The sequence below is a fragment of the Eretmochelys imbricata genome, chromosome 3 (assembly GCF_965152235.1).
Source record: "Eretmochelys imbricata isolate rEreImb1 chromosome 3, rEreImb1.hap1, whole genome shotgun sequence".
Taxonomy (NCBI): domain Eukaryota; kingdom Metazoa; phylum Chordata; order Testudines; family Cheloniidae; genus Eretmochelys; species Eretmochelys imbricata.
Window position 1 is genome coordinate 14,637,524 of NC_135574.1, and position 25,916 is coordinate 14,663,439.

The 25,916-nt window shown below is 39.6% G+C and overlaps 1 protein-coding gene across 20 annotated transcripts in view; it reads right to left on the reverse strand.

Moving 5' to 3' along the window:
* The window catches only part of SUPT3H (SPT3 homolog, SAGA and STAGA complex component), a 479,206-nt gene that overhangs the window by 61,800 nt on the left and 391,490 nt on the right, over nucleotides 1-25,916 (reverse strand). For all 20 annotated transcript variants that reach the window (XM_077812419.1, XM_077812418.1, XM_077812412.1 and 17 more), the window contains 3 exons: nucleotides 21,559-21,666; nucleotides 20,814-21,002; nucleotides 18,727-18,837 (listed from right to left, as the gene is read on the reverse strand). In XM_077812419.1, the coding sequence (XP_077668545.1) occupies nucleotides 18,727-18,837; nucleotides 20,814-21,002; nucleotides 21,559-21,666 (408 nt within the window). The remainder of the gene's footprint in view (nucleotides 1-18,726; nucleotides 18,838-20,813; nucleotides 21,003-21,558; nucleotides 21,667-25,916) is intronic.

Sequence of the window (25,916 nt, forward strand, 5' to 3'; positions counted from 1 at the left end):
TATCCCCAGTAGAAACAGCTGGGAAACTGTAATATAAAGTCAAACAACATGTTTAATGACCATTGAACTCCAAGAAACTTAGTCCAGAATGATACATCATTGTGTCAGATACTCTTAAGCAATATGCTGTTTGGTCTCTCTCTTTAGAAATATGAAACCCCTTGAAACCGCTACCACAAATAGTGAAACTTTTAAATTATTGCCAAGCCACCTGCTTTTCTCCAGGAAACTTCATAAAACCCTCCAAATTAGTAATGTCATTAAGTAAAGCTTACGAAACCTTTGTCATCCTGAAAATGTTTAGCTGTTGAATTTAAAGAGGGCAACAGAGCTTCTAAAAATCAAAAATATTGTCATGTATACTACATAGACTTTTAAATCCTTTCCAAATGAAATGCTTTAAAATAGCTTTAAATTTAAATCCTGTGTATGCAGTTCTTCTGAATATTAATGCTAGGGGCTGATCATATAGATCTTATTCTCAGGAGTAGTCCCATTCAGAGACTAGTCCAGATGACTGGACAAGTCATCTCCACTATTTATTTATCCCAATAAAATACTGCACAAACCTGCAGCATTTTGCACAGTATTTTAAAGAATTGTTTGTAATAAACAAGTAGTGACAGCTTGAGTTTCCCTTGTCCAATGCTCCTTCCTAATGGTTCTACAGAAAGTGGGTAAGCATGGATTATAGGACTGCATTCTGTCCATAAAGCAGCCAAAAATGTATCATCTAATCTTGGAGTAATTTATCCAGTAAGATGATTTAGAGGACAGTTCAGTGGCACCATTTTTGGAAGGCAAAAGCAGAGGAAGGAATATAAATCAAAGGTGACTGGCAGGTAAAGGATATATGCAGCAATCAGCCAAACCATGTGCACGCTGGCACAAATTCAACAAGATCATTTATAAAAATTTTAAGTCAGGAGTACACAAAAGGGGGTCTGGTGCTAACTAAATCCACAGATAGATTACACGCCACTGAAATAAACACTTCCAGATGCTAGCATACAAAAACCTTTTACAGAAAGAAATGTTTTCTTTCATAAATCTGAAAGGAGGAACTTTGGGGTGAGGGGAAGGGAACAAGATTTTCAAACTGAGATCTGACTTCCTAGTGTTTTTATAGAATAATAATTCATATTTTCCAAATACAAAGTGTTTATATTATAGAACAACAATGCCCTGAAATACATCGGAAGGAAAAAGTAACCATAACTGTTTAACACACAATAGTAATATTCATATTTTAAAAGTGAAAAAGAACCAAAACCAAAATTGTTTAAATAGATTTTTTTCTGTGTTATTAAAACATATGTTAAATCATATGTAACTGATTATAAACACCTTGGATAACATTTTCAAAAGCACCTAAGAGACTTAGGAGCCTAAATTTAATTTTGAAAAGTAACTTCTGCCCTAAGGGTGAAATCCTGGCCAAAATGAATTCAATAGCAAAAATCACATTTATTTCTCTGGGTCCAGTATTTCATTCACATTTTCAATGAGACGTTGTCTCTCTAGTGTCTAAACTCTTTAAAAATGGCACTTAGACGTCTAAGTCACGGAGGTGCTTTTGAAATTTTTACCTGTAGTGTATGCCAATTATGTATCTGGAATCAAATTTTGTAGCATTTACTCCCAAACTGCTTATTAATATAGACTCATCTACTGTTTTGGCTGCAGCTTTCAGAAAATGTTGACAATAATCAAGATTAAACTTCCAGGTACTTTTCCAGTTAAGAAAGATGGCTTGCAGAGCAAATGTAAAGAAAAATCTTTATACATTTGATATGGCGTGCCTGAAGCACCCTTGTTTTTCTATATTTCCTGTACAATTTATCTTACTGATCTCTTAGAGAGTAAGCACCAGTTTATCTTTCCTTTATGGGGACACTGTTGAATCATATTAATTTATTCATGATCCCAACAACGTGTACTACCTTATTATTTTAAAAAGTTTACTCTCTCTTTGCCACCAAAAAATAAATCTAGTTGTCACTATTCTAGAGTTTTAGTCTCAAACAACAGCTAAGCATTGGCATGCCAGTAATGTTTCATAAATTTTGTTTTCTTTTTCATCAGTGATCATGGAAACCAGTAAGCTCCGGTACCAGCTTTATCAAAGTTTTTAAAAGATGTGGCTATGTGCTTCAGTGTTTGCTGAATGGGATGGATTTAAGCATCTGCTTAAGTGGTTTGCTGAATTGGTGCCATTGATGGTAATGATCTTATATTTCTATAGCATCTTTCATTCAAAATGAAGTGGAAGTTCTTTATAAATGTTACTATTTGATTGTACTATATATTACACGTGTGTATATATATATACATACACACACACACTCACACTTGCTTGCATGCACAGCAGGTACCATTAAAAACTACTTGGAGTGATTAAATTTATTATTTGTTATCTACATACAACATGATCAGCATGGTAACAAGGCACAAATAAAATCACTCCCTGCCCCTAAATGTTCTGTGGCACCCTCTCTATGGAGGGATTCATTAGTGTTCAGTTCTGTTAGTTAAAAAAAGATATTTATAAATAGAAATATTAATCAACAAAAAAGTCTTTAACTGCAAAGAAATTGTACTAAGCTCTTTCAATGATTGTTCACTTGTTCTTAGTTTTAACACTTTGAGCCACAGCATAAATCCTTTTACAGACATTTTTACACTGGGTCCTATAAGCTGTAATTGTCTGAAAAAGAAGTCTTTCTGAAACTCCTAGTATGATATGTCACACTCACGTATTTCAACACAAATCTGACTAATGCAGACAGTAATAAATAATATAGGCATGCAAATACTAGCTAAGAGTAAGGAGTGGTGGGCAGAACAACCAAAGCAAGAGGATTCTCAGCATCCTGATATTCTTCCAATCAGGAAATTCCAAAACTCAGCACCATGATTTTTAAAAAGTCTTCTGTAAACATATAAGGGCATAGGCTGAAAGAATATGAAAATGTTTTCAAAACAGATTTCCAGACCCCTCCAATATATGATAATTCTGGACTGAATTATTATAGATCAAAGCAAAAGCTAAGCTCTGTCTAGTGGAGGAGAAATTGAGTTCATAAGATAAGATGTATTACTGTTCAGACACTTGGAGAGAAGGTGTGCATTAGTAAACAGCATAAAAACAGAGTCTTGTATAAGGTAGTTAAAAGTGGGAAGTGGGGTGTGTGTGCGTGTTTGTTTTCAGGGCAATACTCCTGGGCCAAAGTAATTTCAGTTACATACAGTATCCTTCATTTTGTGTCCTAAACTATCTTTTATTAGTGTCATTGTACGTTATTAAATACTTGCTGTAGTTCAGTTCCAATCAGACTGCCCTTCAGGACTGGACATAACTAAGGCCAAGATTTTGTCACTGAGGTCACGGAATCTGCGACTTCCAGAGACCTCCATTACATTTTCTGCTTCAGTCCCGAGGCAGCATGACTGGGGTTGTCGGCTGGTAGGGACCCAGCAGCTCTCAGTTGCTGGGCGGCTGGGGACCCCACAGCTCCCAGCTGCCGTGGCTGGTGGCTCCTCCACAGCTCCCAGCTGCTGCATGTGGCAGGGAGACCCTGCAGCTCTCAGCCACCGTGGGCGGCATGGGGGCTCCCCCAGAGCTCCCAGCTGCTGGGGGTGGCAGGGAGACCTAAGAACCTAAATTCCACTAAAAATCACTAACAAAATCTTAGCCTTAGACATAACTCTCCTATACCATGGGCATCATTAAAGAATGAATATTTACCAATCCATACCGTTTATTATGGTAGCACCTAAAGGCTCCAATCAAGGTTAGGGCCCCATTGCATTACATGAAGTACAAACAGAGCGCTCTGACGTTCTAAACATCTAATTAAAATGAGACACACGCAAGTGCAATAAACAGATGGAAGAACAGGGGTTTGTCATCCCAAAGTGCTTCATGAACAATATGCATGCAGCCTCACTCAAGTGCTGCCAGGGCTGGGGTAGCAGCTCAGTGTTGCAGCACATTCTGTACGACAGATTGCAGGGAGGAGGGAGATAAAGGGAAAATCTGGCCAAAGACAAGGGGGAAATCCATACTCTTATGAAAAATGCCATAGGACAGCAAACAGAACCTCAGTTTTTAAGGTCACATTGGAAACATTTAACACTGGATAAATTAATGGGCATATCAGATTATATTAGAATGGCTCACCATTGGGATCTGCACTCTAAATTTGAAATGCTAAACTTGAGTAATGGACAAAATGCCCTAGGCAGTTTCTGGTTTTAAATATTTATGGTTTGAATGCACTATTTATGGTCATATTTAGATATTCTAGTCTATACATTTTCAACTCCAGTTTTGCAATGTTCTTTGAATGCAGCTCCTTTGAAAAACAAATGATATGACAAGGGCTCATTAAAATGGACATCAAAGCTGAACGACTCTATAATAACCAATCATCGACAGTTTTGTACCTTACAATAATGAAGATTTTACATGGATGTTATGAGGCTTAATTAATTAGTGTTTGCGAAGTGCCTGCAGATTCTTCAAATTAACACAAGCACCATATTTACTACAGTTTCTGAATTAATTTTCATATCTATGAAGACATTGGACTAAATCTGATCTCACTTTCACCCGAATAAATCAGGAAATATGACATTGAAATCAATGGCATTACACTGGTATAAAATATAAGCTAGTCTATAATCAGGGCCTTAGGGTGAACCATATACCTATCAGGCTACTAATTAATGCAGTTTGCTTTCCTTCAAAAAGACCCTCCAGTGACTTCTGATTTAACCCGAAAGGTAAGACATTATTTAGGGCAAGAGAGGTAATTCACTCACATGCTTCACTGTAGCTATGATTTGAGTTTATCCGAAGCCAAGACCTCTCATCCAATGAATGATGAAGTGACCTAATTATGTGAGTGGTAGCCTATAACCACCAAATTTATTCTAATTCAAGCCCTGAGTTGGACTGAACAGAAGGATAAGAAGTGGGAATTCAAGCTTTGCCCCCCTTTCCAGCCCTTAAACACATTAAGTAAAAAATGTGGAAAAAGTGTCATTTAATTTAATAGTTCATAAAAGCATTACTTTAATTTTCTGCTCAAATATAAATTCACATCTCAGTATATGAAATTCTGTTAATCCTACTCTGGCAAAACTCCCATTGAATTTTGCCTGAATAAGGAAGTAAGATTTAGCCCACAATGAAATAATGCAGAAATGTCTTACTGTTTTAGCTAATATGCATGTGGCACAGAAAAAATGGATTCAATTACAACATATGGAATTACATCATCCCACATGATGAAGAGTTACATATTTCCCATTCCTGTCTTGCAAAATTATATGGCACTGTGTTTTAAATCAGTCATTTACATTGCTGCTGGTTGAAAGTCGGGATCATGCTTTAAACTAGGTAATAGAGGGCACCACCCATAAGCTGTCAATACAGAATACATGGATAAAATATATGTCTAGACTATCTTAGACATGATAGAGTGCAGAAGAATCTAGCATACACTTGCCGGCTTTCCATTGTGGCTTATGCTCTGAGGCAAAAACCTAAACGCTCTAATTATGTTAGTCATTTTGACATAACTATTAAGGTTAGAATAAATGCAAACGGATCATTTTCACTACTTTAATGTTAGCACTCTGTTACCATATGATTATGAAACTTTTAAAGTCCTCTTTAGGTCCAAACCAACATCTATCAAATACTGCTAGAGAATAAATTACATAAGTCAACTCTTTCTCCAAAACTGACTCATTAACAGCACACATCACAATCATCAGATGAAGGAGATGGGAAAAATGGTGAAATAACAAAAAAAAAAGGGAGAAAGATCAGATGACAGAGAATATTTCCATATTTTAAATCTCATGTACAGTGCCAAGTACATTGTTAATGCTTAACAAATAATAATAGCCATGCTGGAAAGCATATTCCCATTGGAACTTATATTTCTTGACAAAATAAGTTATGTTTCCTATGTTTGCTCTCAGTTTTCTTTTAAACAGAAGTAGAATCAAATATCACAGTCAGCTTTTGTGATTCAAAGTTACATACTAGCTAGTGCAAGGGACTAGTAGTAAGGACTAGAGCTGGCTGGAATGATTTTACAACTAAAGATGCCCTTTTCACAAAACCAGTATCTTCTGCAAGAAAATGTCAATTTTCTGTCTGGAAAATTGAGATGATGGCTCCCTAGCTGTGCCCCAATGCTGGAAAGCTCTAGTCAATTTCACTTTTGCCCAGTGAAATTGCCAAAGACTTCCCAGAGGGCTGCAGAGGCCAAGGTGCTCGGCCTCCCACTTTGTCATTAGCTCCAGACCACAGAGAGGCACAGAGCCAGGGTGCTGTGCTTCCCAGGCCCCCTCCCCCACAATAGCTCTGTGAACTGGAGACCTGGTCCTTGTCACTGATTCAAAGCAATCTGGATTGCTTGGTAAACCAGGTTTCAGAGTAGCAGCCGTGTTAGTTTGTATTCGCAAAAAGAAAAGGAGTACTTGTGGCACCTTAGACTAACAAATTTATTTGAGATGCAAACAAACAAGATTTTTTTAATACGGCTAAATGCAAACATATTCAGCCAGGAACAAAGAATGTGGGCCATGCTTACAGGATAGGAGACTCTATCCCGGGAAACAGTGACTCTGCAAAAGATTTGGGAATCGTGGCAAATACCAGCTGAACATGAGCTCCCAGTGTGATGCTGTGGCCAAAAGAGCTAATGCAATCCTCGGATGCATAAACAGGGAAGACTCGAGTAGAAGTAGAGAGGTTAAGGGATCACTGATGATGGTTTATAAATACCTACATGGAACAAATATTTAACAGTGGGCTCTTCCATCTAGCAGAGAAAGGTATAACATGATCCAATGGCTGGAAGCCGACGCTAGACAAATTCAGACTGGAAATGAGGACACTTTTAACAGTGAGAGTTATTAATCATTGGAACAATTTACCACGAGGCATGGTGGATTCTGCATCTTAACTTAAGATTGGATGTTCTTCTAAAAGATATGCTTTAGGAAATATTGTTGGGAAGTTCTATAGGGCTGTCTTAGACAGGAGGCCAGACTAGATAATCACAATGGTCCCTTACACATTAGAATGTATGTATCTATTAAATGGACTGCTTGTCCACAGCTGACTGAGGTGGAGCTGTTGGCGTAGCACTGGAATTGGATGATCTCCTACACTGAGACTTATTTCTCTTCTTTGAAAACTGACTGCTGTGATGGGTAAAACAGCTGTCTGTAATACTGCCACTGCTGTTGCTGAAGCCTATATTAGTGTCTCCTGGGAGCTGTGGTATACGCTTGTAAGGAGCCAAGAGTAGCTTGAGAGTCCTTAAATGAATGTAAGGTTTCACCTATTTTATCAGAAAGCAGGGATCGACCATCAAAAGGAAGGTCTTCAATTGTTTGAAAACTGTCCTCAGCTATGTCTGAGTTTTGCAACAAGGATGCCTCATTCTTGGCAGATGCCATCACTTTGGAAGACGAGTCTCTTACATCAAGAGTACTGGAGAGAGATCTTGGCCACCACACAATCCTAGCAATGTAGAGCTGAAAGAGATGTCAAGAGGTCATCTAGTCCAGCCTCCTATGCTGAGCAGGACAAAATATAGCTAGACCATTTCTGATAGGTGTTTGTCTAGCCTCTTCTCAAAAAAACTCCAAAGATGGGTTTTCCACAATCCCTCTTGAAAACATATCCCAGGGATCAACCATTTTTACAGTTAGAAAGTTTTTCTTAATATCTAATCTAAATCTCCCTTGCTGCAGAGTAAGCTGATTTACTATGCATGTTTACAGAGAGAAGGTGAACTAAATTTTTCTCACAAATAAATCAGGTATCTTGTGTTCAGTCTTGTCCTACCTTCAGAGGACTTTGAGAAAATTAATCACTGTGCCCTTTACGACAGCCCTTAATATGTTTTAAGACTTATCAAACACCTCCTACTCTTCTGGTCTCACGATTAACAAACGTCCAATTTTTTTAACCTTTCTTCATAAGTCAAGTTTTTTAAACCTTGTGTCATTTTTGTTGCTCTCCTCTGGACTCCCTCCAATTTGTCCACATCTTTACCAAAGCGCGGTGCCCAGAATTGGACACAGTACTCCATCTGTGATCCACGATAAACCCCAGATCCTTTTCAGCAGTACTGCTGCCTAGCCAGTGACTTCCCATTTTGTAGTTGTGTATTTGATTTTTCCTTCCTAAGTGTAGTACTTTGCACTTGTCTTTACTGAATTTCAACTTGTTGATTTCAGATCAATTTTCTACTTTGTCAAGGTCATTTTGAATTCTAATCCTGTCCTCCAAAGCACATGCAATCCCTCCCAGTTTGGTGTCATCCACTAGATACGTCCTCCCAGTTTGACAGCACACCACTGATAACTACTCTTTAAGTACACTCACTTTTCCTTAGTTTGCTTACGAGAATGTCAGGTCAAAATGTCAAAAACCTTACTAAAGTCAAGATATGTCATGTCTATACCTCCACCCCATCCACTAGGTGAGTAACTCTGTCAAAGAAGGAAATTAGATTGGTTTGGCATGATTTGTTCTTGACAAATCCACTAATAGAGCCCTATGAGCCTCTAGGTGCTCACAAATTAATTGTTTAAAAAAAAACTGTTCCACTATTTTACCAAGTATCGAAGTTAGGCTGACTGGTCAATAAATTCCTGGGTTCTCTTTGTTCCCCTTTTTAAAGATAGGTATTATTGTTTGCCCTTCTCTAGTTCTCTGGGACTTCACCCATCCACCATGAGATCTCAAAGATAATTGCTAACGGTTCAGTTAGTTCCTTAAGTACCATAGGTTGAATTTTATCAGGTGCTGCTGACTTTAAAATATATAAATATTCCTTAATCTGCTCTCTTCTTATTTTGTCTTGCATTCCTTCCCCCTTGTTGTTAATATTGTGTTAAGTATCTGGCACCATTAACCTTTTTTTGGTGAAGACTAAAGCAAAATAGGCAATACCTCAGCGCTCTTGATGTCATATGTTATTAGCTCTTCTTCCCAACTAAATAGAGGACCTACACTTTTCTTCATCTTTCTATTGCTCCCAGTGGATTTATATAACTTCTTTTTATTGCTTTTATGAGCTTTGATAGGTATAAATCATTTTGTGCCTGAGCCTTCCTAACATTGTACCTACGTTTGAGCTATTGCTTTGTACTCATCCTTACCGATTTGTCCATGTTTTCACTGTTAAAGTCTGCTTATCTGAAGTCCATTGTTCTTATTATGCTGCTCTCATGCCTTACTTTTCCTTAGAATCATGAATTTATATCGCGATCTCTTATTGGTAACTACTACAGAGTTTGGTAGAGAATGAAAAAAAAAAACCCTTCAAAACTGCATCGGGACCTGATAGTGCTTGTCCATGAGCCTCACTGTAAGAGCCAAAGAGGCCCGTGTATGCCATAAAGTCTTTGCTAGATTTAGTAGTACCTCATAAACAGAAAGGGAAACCTGGAGAATGTCTAAGAGCTTGTGTGTGTTTTCTTGTATAAGCTCTGCTTGAATACCCAAAGACGCAGCCATTCTTCCTGGATGCTCCTGATGAAATTTAAACTATTCAGGAACTGGAGAAGATGCATCCAGGGTTTTAGAATCATCCAGTGAGGAGGAGAAAAGGTTAACAGGAGCTGATGGATCCTCCTGTGGTATAACAGTCTCCTTAGACAATTATACCATGGGAGCAAAAAAGGCAGCCCAAGCAAAAAAGGCAACACAGATTTGGAATAGACACCCCACAACACAGGCACAATTTATACCCTGGAGAACACTGCATACCAATGGTGCATAGCACCAAGATTAACTAAAAAAATAAACTAAGCTATAATAAAATAAAAAGAAAACTCAAACGGCACTAAACTGCCAGTGAACTAATTCCAACAGAGTGAAAACTAAACTAGTTAGCTACACAGGAGAAAAAACCCATAAGGTAAACTGCATGGGAAGCTCAGACATAGGCCACTGGTAGTGAGAAGAAATGGAGGGGGTCTGGGTGGTGCCACTTTTATGCACCTTCAGTGGGGACTAAATTAATAGAGAACAAGGATAATAATAAAGAACACTCTAGGTGAGTGCAATGGGGGCAAAGGCAGGATGACTAGTGGGAATCAATGATATTGCCAGTAGAGATGGGGAAGTATTAATGCCATTGTTCAAGGCACTGGTAAGACCTCTTTGGGAATGCTGTGTACAATTCTGGTCACTCATGGTCAAGAAAGAGGAATTCCCAACTTTGTGTCATCCGAAAATTCCATCAGCACACTCCTATTTCTTGTGTCAAGGTCTTGAATTATTTTGGTCCTCAAGGTCATCTAATTTTTCCTCCAAAGAGCCAGAAAAGCTATTTAAGCTGAAGGACAATGCTTCAGCTTCAACAAGAAAAAATGGATCCCCAGTCATGGACCAGGACCCCCTTGTGATACCCGCTATAGAAACACAACGAAAATACCGTCACTGCCCTAACAATCTTACAATCTAACTGAGGCATGTAAGTGACTTTCCTAAGATTACACAGGAAATCTGTGGCAAAGCCAGAAATTTAACCCAGTCCTCCAGTGCCTTAAGAACATGATCCCATCCTCTAGGGAGAAAATCTGTTACCATGATATTTGATTTTATGATACTTAGTCTTAATGTAAGCTGCTTTTATTGAAAATTTCAACAAGACATTATATTTTTTCAAAGTTTCTGTTTTTTATCTCAAGGGCAATGTCACAGGATCTCCTATCCTGAGATTCCTCACGAATAGCTTTGGACACCTTTTGGCTGATTATCACCTCTGTGAGTTTTATTTATCACTTCCAGCAAACCATCATCACAATCCTGTGCAGCAAGCACAATCCTGTGCACCTGCAGTCACAGGTGCTGACTTTTTTTTTTGATGGTGGGTGCCTTTGAAGGTGTGTGTGTGTTTGGGGGTGGAGAGGAGGGTGAGGGGGGCACTCTGCCAGTTTTGGCGGGAGGCTATTTTCAGCATATTTATATACTTCTTTCATATTCTAGTTATTGAATGTGTCTATTGTTGGTATTATTACTATTTTAATAATGATTAAATTGTTATGAACTACATAATTACATTATCATGAATTACAATATATTAAAATCATTGCCATCACCCACAAGCTGTCTTCACTAACATCCCAGTGTAAAGACTTTATGTTTCACTGTAGATTTCTGGATGAAACTGTCAGCAAGCTTATTTACTTCTAGTTCCCTGGTATTGTCTTGATGCATGTTAAGGTCAGCTACATTATTCAGTTGTGTCTGTCTGCACTGATGACTGGAGATAATTTTTAAGTCTTCTGAAGCTGGAGAATGAGTTCAGGATAATACAGGCACAAAGAGAAGGATTCTTATATATTTGCAGTACTCTGGAAATTTAGTGCTTCCAGAGTACTGCAAATGACTCGAAGATCTCTTTCTTGATGGGTAACAGCTAATTTAGGCACCATCATTGTGTATGTATAGTTGGGATTATATTCTGCCATGTGCATTACTATGCATTTAACATTGAATTTCATCTGCCATTTTTGTGAGGTCCCTTTGTAACTCTTTGCAGTCTGTTTTGGACTTAACTAGCTTGAGTACTTTTGTAACTTTGCCATGTCACTGTTTATCCCTTTTTGCAGATCATTTATGAATATGTTGAACAGCACTGGTCTCAGTACAAGCCCCTGGGGGACACCACTATTTACTTCTCTCCATTCTGAAAATGGACCATTTATTCCTACCCTTTGTTTCCTATCTTTTAACTAGAGTGCCTGGGAATGCTTTCAGGATCATCTAACAATTCTTAATTTAAAGACAAGCCTTTTATTATCTTACTCACCCTGCCTCTGTTTACAAACAAAGTCCCTGCCCCAAGGGCAGAAGCGGGGAGTAGCACAGAACTCATCACATTCCACACTCATGCTCTGGCTCCTGGGTGCTGAGCACCCACTATTTTTTTCCCACGGGTGCTTGAGCCCCGGAGCATCCATGGAGTCGGCACCTATGCTATCTACAGTTTTTCCTAATCCTCAGATCTTTCTCTACGGAGAGGAAGAGAAAGATCTTACCACCCCGAGACCTTTCTTCCTCGGAGCTCTGCTAGCCTTCCCCTCCTGCACTGCCTTCCTGTGCCTTTTTATCAGTCCTGAGATGATGGGCTGATTAATGCTTTAGCTCACCCAGGGTGTCAGCCTGATTAGCTAATTACATTTCATTCCCCAGTCAGACCTCTCTGGGGAAACTAATTGGTGCCAGGGTGATCAGAGTGCTGGCTCACCTTGCTAGTTCCCAGCCCTCTATCACAGGCAGTTAGAATTTTCTCCTGTGTTTTTTGAATTAATACACAATAATCTTTACATTCATAGAATTCTTTTTATAGAGGACACTAGTGTTACAGTCTCAATCAATGTAAAAATTTGGAGTATCATCAGATCATTTGCAGCTTCAGGTTTTTGTCTGTTTCCCCCCCAGATGCGCTGCTGATTTAAACTCAATCCATTTGTGTAGACAATACAGTCTTTCAAAAGATGATGTTCTATTCTTAAAAGTTAAAACATGACAGACAGTGAATTACTGCAAGATTACTGAACACCGCAGGTAAGGCAGCATGCCAGGAAGCCAAAAAATGACATAACTAAATGAAAAGTAATCTCCCAAATGAAAAATAACCTGTCCATTCTCTGCCTGAAGTGACTTGCTGCTATGAAATGGAAATTATTTTAAAATACAAAATCTTGCAGATAGTGTCCATTTCCTGGTGTTTTTTTTAGAATTATTGACCTTTTAGCTAAGCCAAGTTTAGTATCAGTTTAATAAAGGGGACTGAATCCTGCCATTGGAAGGAGATGGATTTAGGTCTTTACTATCTTTAACTACTATAGACACAAGCATGGCACCGTAAACAGAAGATTAGAAATCTTTGCTTATATATAAAGACTGTTCATAATTATGTTGTACTTATTAAAGTCCAGAGCATTTCTAGTGAGCCTATGTCCTTAAAAACCTGAGACATTCATTAAATCCCCCAAAATACTCTGTGCTAAGGTCATTATGGATCGTATAAGAAGAACAGACAAAAACATTATTTTAAACAATACATTCTAACGGTTTCCCAACTTCTCTTCATAGTCAGTATTTTACATACTATACTTATGTCATCAGTCCTTGAGCCAAGCCTTTCTTGACAATTGATGCTTGGTACTTTTGACAGTCACATAGCAGAAATCAATCTATTCAGCCATAATCCATGGTATGAGATTTCTACCACTTTCCCAAACCATGCTATGTTACTCAGAACAGCTATTTACACAATTAATTTTCTAGGCATGATTCAATTTTATGCTGGTATAATGAAGTTACACTTGGGTAAAACAGTATGTTGGCTTCAATGGAGTTGCATCATTTTTGCCTGGTGTATCAGAGTGGAGAATTATGTTTCTAACTATACGTCATTCTAACCCTTCTACTTGATTGAACTGAGGGCATGGCTACATTTGCAGATGTAGAGCGCTTTGAGTTAAACCAGCCTTCGTAGAACGCAGTAGGGAAAGCGCTGCAATCTGTCCACACTGACAGCTACAAGCGCACTGGCGTGGCCACATTAGAAGGTCTTGCAACGGCCACAGAGAGCAGTGCATTGTGGTAGCTATCCCAGCATGCAAGTAGCTGCAACGTGCTTTGCAAATGGGGGGTGGGATCGGGTGGAGTGTGTTATGTGTATGTGGGGGAAGAGAGAGTGGGTTTTTGGTGGGGCTGAGAGCATGTCAGCATGCTGTCTTGTAAGTTCAGACAGCAGCAGACTCTCCCTCCCCCTGCCTCTCGCTCTCTCTCACACACACAGCATTCCACAGTAATGGTTGCTTTGTCTCAGAGCAGATAAGCAGCCAGCTGTCAGAAACGGAGCTTTCAAAGGGCATATCCACATTCCTACAGTGAGTTCAAAACAATGAGAAGAGTGTCCACTTGATTTAAGGAGATTATGGGATGGGATTATGGGATTATTCCAGAGGCTGATCAGAGCGCAGTAATGCAACACCTCGTTCACACTGATGCCCGGGCATTTCAGCCAAGGCGCACCAAGCATTAATCTTCTTGCCAAGGTGGAGTACCAGGAGCGCTCTAGCCATGGAGTCAGAGCACACTACGTGCCTTGCCAATGTGGATGGGTAGTGAGCTAGGATGCCCGAGGCTGCTTTAATGCACTCTAACTCATAAGTGTAGCCAGGCCCTGAGCTGGTATATAACTAGTAAGAAAGATCAGCAATTCTTCCACTGCCCCATGCTGGCTCTTTTCTTTTGTTTACTGTGGGTCTGGTACCATGAATGGCAAGTTGCCACCAGGGAAGCTGGTGGAAAATGGCAGGATGCGCAGAAAATCCTTCCCCTTCCTGCTCACAGCAAACTATGTCAGAGGGCCTATTAATTACAAAACAAAATCCTCATGTGGGAGAGTGGGGAGCAGCTTAAAGAGGAGTTGGGCTGCTGGTAAACAAATGTATTGATAAATTTATTTATAACATTATCATGTCTGTCTTCCCCAGCCCTTTGTATATCACTTGTAGTTTAGGCTAACTTTTGTGAGGAGAGACCATGGGTAAAATCCTGGCTTCATGGAGCCAATGGACTTCAGGAGGGCCAGGATTTCACTCCAAGTCTTCGAATGCATTTGTACAACACTGAGCATAATGAGGTCCTGATAGTGTCTCTGCATGCTGCTCTAATACAAAAACAACAACAATAATAATGGAGAATTCCAGGTTGCTAAATAAATGGTCTTAATTTAATCTTGTTATTTAATTAATTTATTCTATAGCTAGATTCCATTTTTATTTTTTTAAAAAGTTGTTAAAAGAATATTGTTAAGGTTGCAAAGCCCAGCACTCAAAAGTTAGGAATCACCAGAATTAAGATTGCCTATGTAACCTTAATTTGGCCCCTAGAGTATGTGCAGTACAATACAATCTTTAATTACATGTACACTTTGTCTTCTTCACAAGCTTGCTGGTCATGCAGTGCACCAGACAGATGATGCTCAGTGAGGGCTAGATTGTGATACCATTTCTCATGCTTAGTATTAAACGGCTCCTCAAGCAGTCTCACTGAAATCACTGCTCAAGCAGTAAGATACCACAATCCGGCCTAGACTGAGGCAGCTGTCCAATATTGCTTTTTATCCTCATCATTCAATGCACAGCCCCAAGTCTTATTTACTGCACACCATCCAAATGCTGCACCAACTACAGAATTTGTTTTAATTTTCTCAAGGGATTTTCTGTTGGGTTCATCACCACAGTATCTGAGCCTCTTTATATTCTCAACACCTCTGTGAGGTAGTAGAGGACTATATTTATCTCCATAAGCAGATGTGTCATAGAGTCAGAGTTTAAGGCCAGAAGGAACCATGAGATCATCTAGTCTCCTGTATATCACATGCCACCAACATACCGTGCACTAGATTCAACAACCAAAATTAGACCAACGTATTACAGCCCATAGGAAAGATGATGAACTGAGACAGAAAAGATTAAGGGCTAAATTTTCCAATTTTGGGTGCTCAACTTGAGACTGCTATGGCCTAATTTTTCAGAGGCACTGAGCACCTGCAGCAGCTACTGACTACAACTGCCAATGTCAATGCTTAGCACTTTTGAAAATCAGGCCTGAGATGCTCAGAACTTGGGTGCCCAGAAATGAGGAAAGCACAATTAGTGCTGTACTCAGATAATTCTGATCTAAGTGACTTGGTCAGTGCCACACAGGAAATCTCTGACAGAGTCTGGGATAAGATCTCATTCTCTTGACTCCCAGTGCATTGCCTTATCCATGAAGTCATGCTCCCTCTTACTGCGGCCTCCTGCCACATTTTCTACACACTTTCCAATTTCTGTGATGAATAAGGCAGGGAAAAAATGAGACACTGACACCAAGGCATCCCCAGAGCCAAGCTCTCTCAGTCCTGAGGAGCAAGGAAGGCAGTCTTGGTGTGTATGTGGACTTGGATGACGGCGGTGAGAGCAGTCACTGTGTTTCCTCTCCTTGATCTTATACCTCCAGCTAGGGACCCCAGAGAGCTGTGTCCCAGACAGTGGCTGCAATGGCTCAGGCACAACGTCTTTAAAAAGGACACACGGCTAACGGACTACATAAAAATACTGATATGGAGAGAAAAACCGGGAATGACAAAGGAAGCATCACATGCCTTTTGTGATCACTCTACTTTTGCAGCATAGAGGAAACAAAGGACAGTTTGGGCAACTCCCCCTTTTATGCTGTTGGAAGTGTGTGTATCTAGAGAGGGGTGAGTGGTCCCAATAGGTACACTTATCCCAAGAGGGCAAAATTCTTGAAGCAGAATATAGATAGATTATTTTAAATACATGTACTCGAATATCTTTGACACAAGGTCTTCCACAACTGGCCATCAGGAAGTTTAGACTTGAAATTAGACGAAGCTTTCTAACCATCAGAGGAGTGAAGTTCTGGAACAGGCTTCCAAGGGAAGCAGTGGGGGCAAAAGACCTATCTGGCTTCAAGATTAAACTCAATAAATTTATGGAGGAAATGGTATGATGAGATAACATGATTTTGGCAATTAATTGATCTTTAACTATTCATGGTAAATAGGCCCAATGGGATGTTAGATGGGGTGGGATCCGAGTTACTACAGAGAATTCTTTCCTGGGTATCTGGCTGGTGAATCTTGCCCACAAGCTCAGATTCAGCTAATCGCCATATTTGGGGTCGGGAAGGCATTTTCCTCCAGGGCAGAATGGAAGAGGCCCTGGGGGGTTTTCGCCTTCCTCTGCAGCATGGGGCATGGGTCACTTGCTGGAGGATTCTCTGCACTTTGAAGTCTTTAAACCATGATTTGAGGACTTCAATAACTCAGACATAGGTGAGAGGTTTATTGCAGGAATGGGTGAGTGAGATTCTGTGGCCTGCATTGTGCAGGAGGTCAGACTAGATGATCATAATGATCCCTTCTGACCTTAATATCTATGAGTCTATGAATCTCTTTTTATCATTCTAAGAATAAATGTAGGATCTGCCCTACAGCAACCTAACCTATCTAGTAGATGGCCTAAGACTGAGTCCTTGTTTCTTGGCCTGTTTGGAGGGACCAGTGGCCTTTTATCTCATCAAGCACCAGGGATAGAAGCTAATGCCAGGGATATATGATGGCCAGTGATGCACAGTTTTGGTTATTCATGAGATGTTAAGCTGTTTAAAAAAAAATCACGCTAATCAGATAGTACTCTGCATGCCCACTCTGCCCTGTGGATACAGAATACCATCCTGTCTGGTGACACAGATAGTCTACTCCTGAATTTCAAATCTCTACTATAAATTAGTTGCTTTTTGGAAAAACAAAGTTGTTTCACTATAACTGGGTGCAAGCAGCCTTTTCCTTCTTTACAATGTATTTCATTACATTCTCTGCTTTCAGAGGCTATCACCTAACATATAATTAAAGCCTCTGCACCACTCTGGAATGTAACTTCTGTGCTCAATTGTTACATAATATTAAACTAATAGTTGTGGGTGGCAAATGATACAGTTGAGATTATATACAGAGATTCATTAAAAACATGTATCTATAACTATCATGAATAAAATATATATATAATACCATATAGGCGTACATATAAAAGCACCAGGCACACCTTTGGCATTATGAAAATAATAATTTAGCTTACTTTTCTTAATTTTATCCCATTACTCCTAGTTATAATCTCTTGGGACCCCCTAAACAAACCTCCTTCCTTGATGCTGGCAATTTTCAGATACTTGTAGATGGCTATCTTATGTAGAAGCATATTGCATCTGGTTAGCCTTTCTATTTGTTTGAATTTTTCCTTATAAGCTATTTCTTCTATCATTTTGAATGTTCTTTTCTCAAATCCCTTGAAGTCATCAACTTCTTTCTGGCTATCAGCTATTCAGATCTGAACACAGCATTACATCTGAGTTTTATTGACTTAGAAGTTTATGTGAGATGCACACTCTTCTAAATTGTGAGACATTATGAAGTACGAAGGAATATAGGCCATATATGGTAGCCAGTCACAAGGAGATGCTCCTAATTTATGACATCAGACACATCTGGCAGCTTTGAAGTTTACATCAGCTGAAAATTTAAATAAATAATTTGTTTGGCTGCTTTGAATAATGGATTTTAATTTGTGTAGAAAATCTGATGGGAAAACCTCACAATCTATCAACATTTTACTGGAAGCTCAATTCCATTATGTTTCAGTGGAGGTTCAAAATTGTTTAAAGAAACCAATCTGCTCTTTATCCAACCCTAAATGTACCAGTTGAGATTTGAACTTCCAACAGGAGCAGTATCTGGCATGTAACTAATTTTAGAATACAAAATGCTCCTCAACATATTGCAATACCTATAATTTAAAATAACAGTAAACCTAAATTTTGCAAAAACAGAAAATTCGAGTGCTAACAAAAAGCATAATTTATAATTGAAAGAAAATAATATTTAAAAGAAAACAACTTTTGTGTCCTTCCAAAAAGAGACAGAAATTACTAAGTTTTATTTCCCAAGAGAATTATGCCACTTTTGTAAAGAAAATTACAGTCACCACAAATTGCTCTCAACAATTCCAAGGCTTCTTCATTTGACCACTTGAAAATCAAAGTTCTTTAAGATTATAAATATAACTTTTTATAACTCTGTTATTACGTACTGTGAATGGGGAAAGGGGGCCAATCTTGTGGCCGTAGCGCCGAATGGCCTCTCTGATGTGGCAGGGCTGGATGGCATCACTTTGAGCCTCTATACCACAAGCTGCAGTGCTCTGCAACAGAAAAACATAAATTGTTACTAAATCAAAAACACACAACAGACCTGCAGTGCATAAAATATGAAAATAAACCTTTATAAAATGGACTGATTTTTTTTCCTGAGGATACACATCATTGTTGCCACACACTACATCTTAAAAATCTATTAACAAATAAAAGAGGACTTTTACATGACTTGTGTTTAACAGACCTAGAGAACAATATATTTGTCCTCTTAAATCTTTTACTGATTTACTGATTTTGCTGATGTATGTAGCAATGGAAAAGAGAAACAAATGATCAAATTCAAATGAAAGGATCATGGAAGTCATGCTGCAATAACCACAAAAAGCTATTTCTGAAACATTTCAAGCTTTCCCTATAATATTAAGGGGTGGCAAAAAAATTCTGATAAGGATTTCAAAGCAGACACCAAGATCACAATTGTCTGACAATTCAAATTTAAACTGAAAATGAAACTGTAACATAATTATAAAGTCACAAAGATAAAGAAATATTTTAATAGATTCAAACTGGAAAATTTTCAGATTTTAAATAGATTTTTGAACTAAGGACCCTGTGCAAGAAATAGCAGATTCATGCATGCTGGTCCACAGATGCTACAAAGGTCTTCCTGGCTATGCAGGAGTAGAAGCTGTATTGTATTTTTAGTAGGCAAACTGTAATATTGGTGTAGGGCTCTCTGGCTATCCAAGACAGCTGCTTGCGAAAATTCACAGATTCCATCCAGGTGACTGCCGCGTGACAAGATGAGGGGAATGCCACTGGTGAATCCATTAAGCACGACCAACATACAGTGGACACTGCACGTACAAGATGTACACAAACATACTATGAATATATACCATAGGCCAAAATGTTCAGCCTTTAAAGTATCTAAATAAAGTGCCTGATTTTCAGAAGTGCTGACCACCAACAGATCACACTTGATATCAATGAGTGGAAACCACATGCTACATAATGTGTTGGTGGGACCTTTCTAAATGACATGCATAAAGGGAATGTGAAACCCAATGCTCTGTGTTGGTCTGGGCCCTGATGTAGTATGAAGAGCATGCTTCGCTAAACAGCTGGTCTAGCTCAACACCTTAGCTATGCCTAGTAGACGCCTGTCAAAACTGGATATGTAGTTTCAGTAAAATTGTACAGCAGTTTATAAATATCACATTTTTAAAAATGACATTGAAGTAAGAGTATGAATTTATATTAAACTACACCTAAAATTGCATCCTTAGCTAATATTTTGTGCCTGTGACCTGCAGTGCAAATCACTCACATGAACCCTACCAACCCAATGTAAAAAGGAAGGAGGAAAAGTAACATTCAGAACTCCTAACACAAATATTTTTACAGATCATCAAAGAGTTCCTCATTGGTATGGTATGTAACAAAGTCAATGCTGACAGTTAATTTATTAGTGAGGGAAAGGTGAACTATATGGGGAGTGTCCCTCTTACGATTCTATGAGAAGCATATAAACACCTTGTTTATTGTTTGATAATGTCAAGGTAACAATTACTAGTGGAATGTGCATTTTCTTGGCAAGAAAATAATGTACATGAAAGCAACACTAGTGATTCAATTCATACATGCTGACTTTGAATTATAGTAACATTTTTTTTCCCCAAGATTTCCCCCCACTTCAGTTTTGATATGTTCATCCCTCCCACTTAGAACACCTGGCATTAGAGTGAAAACTAGGAATGACAATACTGACACTGGGTATCTTGAATGTGACATAAAAGATACCCACATTTCATTCAAAGCATCCAAATATCTAAGCTAAACTTACTGAGATAAAAATAAGGATACTGAAGTTCATAAGCCTTTTCAGCAATTTTACTCTTTAAAGTTTATGCCATATTTTAAAATTGAGTTTTCAAAACCAAGATTTCAAACCCAAGAAAATGATCAAGATCTTCAGCAGATATTTTGAGTGCCTATCTACTACAGCCTCATCCACACCAACCTTTTTTCTTTTTCTTTGTTTGACTTTGGTGGAATCTTGTCCAATGCCTCCATTCCCCAGGCCTCCAGACAGTGTTTTCCCAAGGTGTTGTGGTCCTGCTGCTGCTGGGGGAGTGGGCGTAGGAGGTGGTGTGTTTTCCGGGGAGTCAAGATTGCTCTTCATATTTGTGGTCTGGCCTAAGAGATGTGGCTATCAAAACAAAAAATCAAGCAGTCATTGTAAAACGATATTTTTAAAACCTGTTTCATGGTTTCCTGGACTTTCTGTTACAGGAAGTATACCACAACATTCAGTTTGCATATTCGGGAAGTAACTGTGATTGCTGATCCAGGTAATTACAGCAACTGTTGTATCTGTTGTTGTTGATATGTATGCGTATTAATTTCTAATGCTGGAATAAAGGTCCACATACAAAAAGCGGTTCAGGGCTGGAGGTGAGAATTTCTATATAAGCAGAAAGAATTTTCATTTTTAAATGTAAAGATGTCATCAATAATTTTCAAAAGTCTTTAATATGTACATTTTAAATGTTTTTTTTAATAGTTATAAACATACAGTGATTTTCCCCATCCCAGCATGAGCACATCAACAGCTGTCAGATACAAATATGTACTAGAAGGAACTGAACAATTCCAAAAAAATGCATGTACTAATAAAATAAGTACCACCCTTCATATGATATTTATTTCTACTCTTATGCAATAATGGATATACTGACAATATTAAAAAAAAAACAAGTATTTACCTCAGCAGAATTGTGATACTGTATAAAAGTAGCAGATATTGCATGACTGAATGGATCACCTGCTTTGGGAGCCATATCCTGTTTGACCAAAAGAGCCAAGTCCACCAACTAGAAGAGCAACAAAAGCAACAATTAAAGACTAGGTTCACTGAGATGGAATTAACTGCTTATGAACTGTATCTCAAAAGTGAAGGAAGACACTATACGTGTGTTGCCATCAATGATGCTAATTCTAATGGTAACTAAACAAATTCAGCCTTGAAATAAGATGCAATTTCCTAGCAGTAAGGGTAATTAAATGCTGGAACAGTTTACCACAGGAGGAGGGATTCATCATTGAGTGAAGTCTTTAAGGCGAGATTAGATATCTTTCTAAAAGATAAATTTTAATCAGCTTGTAGGAGAAATTCTGAAGTCCGTGTGCATGAGGTGTCAGTCCCTTCTGGTCTTGGAAGCTGTGAATGTATGAATCCCCCTATTAATTTTTTTCCTTTAAGGGATATGGAAAGAACAGGAAATTCTACATTGCTCCCCATATGCTCAAAACTCCCCATATGCTTACCCAACGCTGCTTGCACCGCCGTCTGCAGCAGTCAGGAAGGATTTTTTCCCCCTGAAGTACAACTGGACAGTTGTAATTTTTCCCCTCCACCTTCCTCTGAAGCATCAGGGAGTGACCACAGCTAGAGATGAGACACCAGATAGGGTGGACCAGTGCTCTGAGATAATAGAGAGAATCCTCTCTCTCAGATACCTGGCTGGTGTGTCTTGTTCACATGCTCAGGGTCATACTGATCATCAGATCTGAAGTTGGGAAGGAATTTTACTTCAGGTCAGATTGACAGGGACTGTGGGTTTTTTTTCACCTTCCTCTGCAGTATGAAGCATGGATCACCACTAGGATCATTAGGCATATCATTCCAAATCAATTTCCTGCCATTGCAGGGACCTCAACTCTCCTGTTCTCTGCATGTGGCACACAGTTTAGCCATCTGAAAAGTGAAATGCTTTGGTTTATCCCAAGTTATTGGGCTCAATATAGGAGTAACTGGATAAATGTAATGGTCTGTGTTATACAGGAGGCTACACCAGACGATCTAGTAGCCCCTTCTGGTCTGAAACTCTATGAAACTATAAATGCCTCTTTAATAGAGTTTGAACTGCAATGAGTTACTTTAACTTAAAGAACTGGAAGTTACTTAGCTGTAACAGGAAGCTCTTTGAGATGTGTGGTCCCTATCTGTATTCCACACAAAGTACAGATGCATGCCATGCAACTGAGTCCACAGATTCTTAACGAGGTGTCCATTGACCCGCACACATGCAGTTGCTCTCCTCATGCTCCAGACCAAAGGCGTAAGAGGTAGTGCTGGCTGCCGCCTCTCTCACCATGAATCCAACAGGATCCGAAGCAGAGGGCACGGAGGGTGGGTAGTGAAATACAGACAGGGTACATCTCAAAGAACCTACAGTTACAAGTAAGTAAACTCCATTTCTTCCCATGCTGGTCCCTATGTGTATTCCATACGTGGGTGACTGACGAGCAGTATTCAGACCAGAGGTTGGTGCAAGGATGCCAACAATAAAGATGCTTGAAGAACTGCAGTCCCCACAGCTGCATCTGCAGCAGAGAACTGAAGTAACGATGTGTAATGTTTTGTGAACATGTGACTGGAACTCTAGGTAGCTCTCAGAGAGTGTCCTTAACCCCATCCAGACGACGGAAATGTGCTAATTGGTAGTATGTGATGATGCAACCAAAATCAATTTATTGATTCTCTGAGGAGATATTTCTTGTCCTCGTGACCTTTCTGCTATAGTGAGCAATAGTCTTGGTAATTTTCTGATTGGTTTGGTCCTTGACAGGCAGAATTCCAGGGCACATCTGACATCCAGGGAATGAAATCTTTGGGTTTTGTGAAGGAAATGGAAAAGTGGATAGGTTGGTTGACATGGAATTCAGAAATTACTTTAGGGAGCAATTTATGAAGAAGATGAAGGGAGACCTTCTCCCCGTAGAAAGGGCATATGGTGGATCAGTCATGAGTGCTCCCATTGTGCTCATTCTTCTGGATGAAGTAATACCAACTAAAAACGTGACCTTCATGGAAAAGTGGGACATAAAGCAGCTGGCCAAAAGTTCAGATGGTGGCCTGGTGAGTATGGACAGGACGAGATTGAGATCCGATTGAGGTGTAGGCTTGACAACTGGTGGAAATGTCCTGGTTGTATCTAGCTAGTTGCAGATAGCTACCCCAATTTGTGCTTGTAAGTTTGTTCTGAGGTGGTCGCTGTAACTTTGAGTCCAGGATGCACGGGGGAGAAGGAGGAGAGAGATGAGAAAGAGGAAAGAAAGAATGTGAGCTCTTTGAAAGAGTGAATGGAATAAATCTTACCTTTGCTGTTATCAAGCTTCCTGAGTCTTCCTCAAAGGGGTACAGGTACAAAAGTCCTGACTAGGCCCTTCAGGAATCTATCTGTTGTTGGGTGAGTTAAAATGGAATGTTCATCTACTGGAGGAAGGACCGCACTGATTGCTGCAAGATGGACCCAACAATGAGCTCAGGAGAAGACCCAAGTTCTTCAATGACAGGAGATAATCTAAAATGACTGGCATATCCGCAAAGTCCGAGGAAGTCTGATTGTGCTGTGGCCAGGTATAGAAACATCTCCCTTTAGCTAGGTAGAAGTTCCTAGCTGAATCTTTACTACTCTGAGTAAGAATGGCTTGGACAGCTTCTGAATATGAGTGTTCCAGTTCTGAAGCCCATCCACAAACCAGTCTGTGAGGTGAAGTGGGTCTGGGTGAGGGTCTCTGATTTTGCAGTCTTCCTGTATTAGAAGATCTGGCCAGGGATGGATCCTGATGGGAGGATAGGTTGACATTCTGAAAAGTTCAGGGAACCAAGTGTATGGACTAGTTGGGTGTTATCAGAATGAGACAGAACTTTCTCAAGACTTGTGGTAGCAGGGGAATGGGCAGAAAGGCATATCTGAGTTGTTCTGACCATGATAACAGGAAAACTTTGTCCTGGGCATCATGGCCCATACCTGCAATACAAGGGAAGTTTCCTGTTCATTTGGAACATGAAGAGATCCCATTGAGGTGTTCCGCTTGAGTGAATCTCTGAGAGCTGTATATTTCCCACTCATGGTCTGCAGGGAAATACCTGGTAGGTCCATGGCTTGGATAGTGATGCGTTTTCTGAACATTCCAATGCCTGACTGCTTCCAGGAAGAGGGGCAGGGTTCTTGCTCAACCCTGCTTGTTTATATAAAAGGCCAGAGTGATATCCAACATTATTTGGATATGGAGCGAATACATGACGGACCACTCTCAGTTCCAGCAGGTTGATGTATAGTTTGGTGCAAATGCCCTGTACAGTGTGATAATTCAGTAAGCGTCCCATCCTAGAGTGTCCCATCCCAGAGTATCTGTTATGATGGTGGCAATGGGGATGGCAGTGTTGAACGGGACTCCCACTTGCACTTGTTCCGGGTTCATGTGAGAGAGGCAATGACGTTGGTGGGAACAGTCACTCTGGTGTTCACGTGGTCCTTGTCTGGTAAGTAGAGAGACCAGAGCCAGGCCTATAGGCGGTGCAGAAAAAGTCTGGCGAATGGTATCACATGAGACCATGTGGTCTAGTAGGGAAAGGCATACTTTGACTGTAGTTTTTTTGTTTGCAAGTAACCTGTGTTATCAGATTGTTCACTGATTGAAATCTTTCTGCAGGGAATAAAGATCTTTCTGAAACTGGAGTCCAGTATCACTCTGATAATGTTTTTCGTCCTAGTGAGGAGTTTTCTTTGTTCATGCAGAAACACCAGTGTTGCTAGAAGATGAAGCAGGAACGAAGTTGCTAACCTGACCTCATATTAGGAGTGATCTGTTAGGAGCCAGTCAACCAAGTATGGGAAGGCTGTGCAGCCATTGCATCTAATTTGGGGTGCCACCACAAAAAAACCTTTGTGAATACCCTGGGTGCTGTTGCTTGTACAAGGGAAGGACACTATATGAAAGTAGGTGTCTTCTATGTCGAGAGCCACAAACCACATTCCCTCCTGTACAGAGGGGATTACTGTTGCTAGTATAACCATCCTGAATTTTGACTTTTGAATAAAGATGTTCATTTGTCAAAGATCCAGACTGGGTCTCCACCCTCATCTTTTTTGGGGACTAACATGTATGGGGAATAAAACCTCCCTTCAAGTTGAGATTGCACTTGTTCTATTGGCCACTGTTGGAGAAGACTAACACGGCTGTTACTCTGAAACCTGTTGGAGAAGAGAATCTGCCTCCTGGCAAAGAATCTCCTTGTGAGAGTGGTCCTTGAAGAAGAACCAGGAACGGGGTT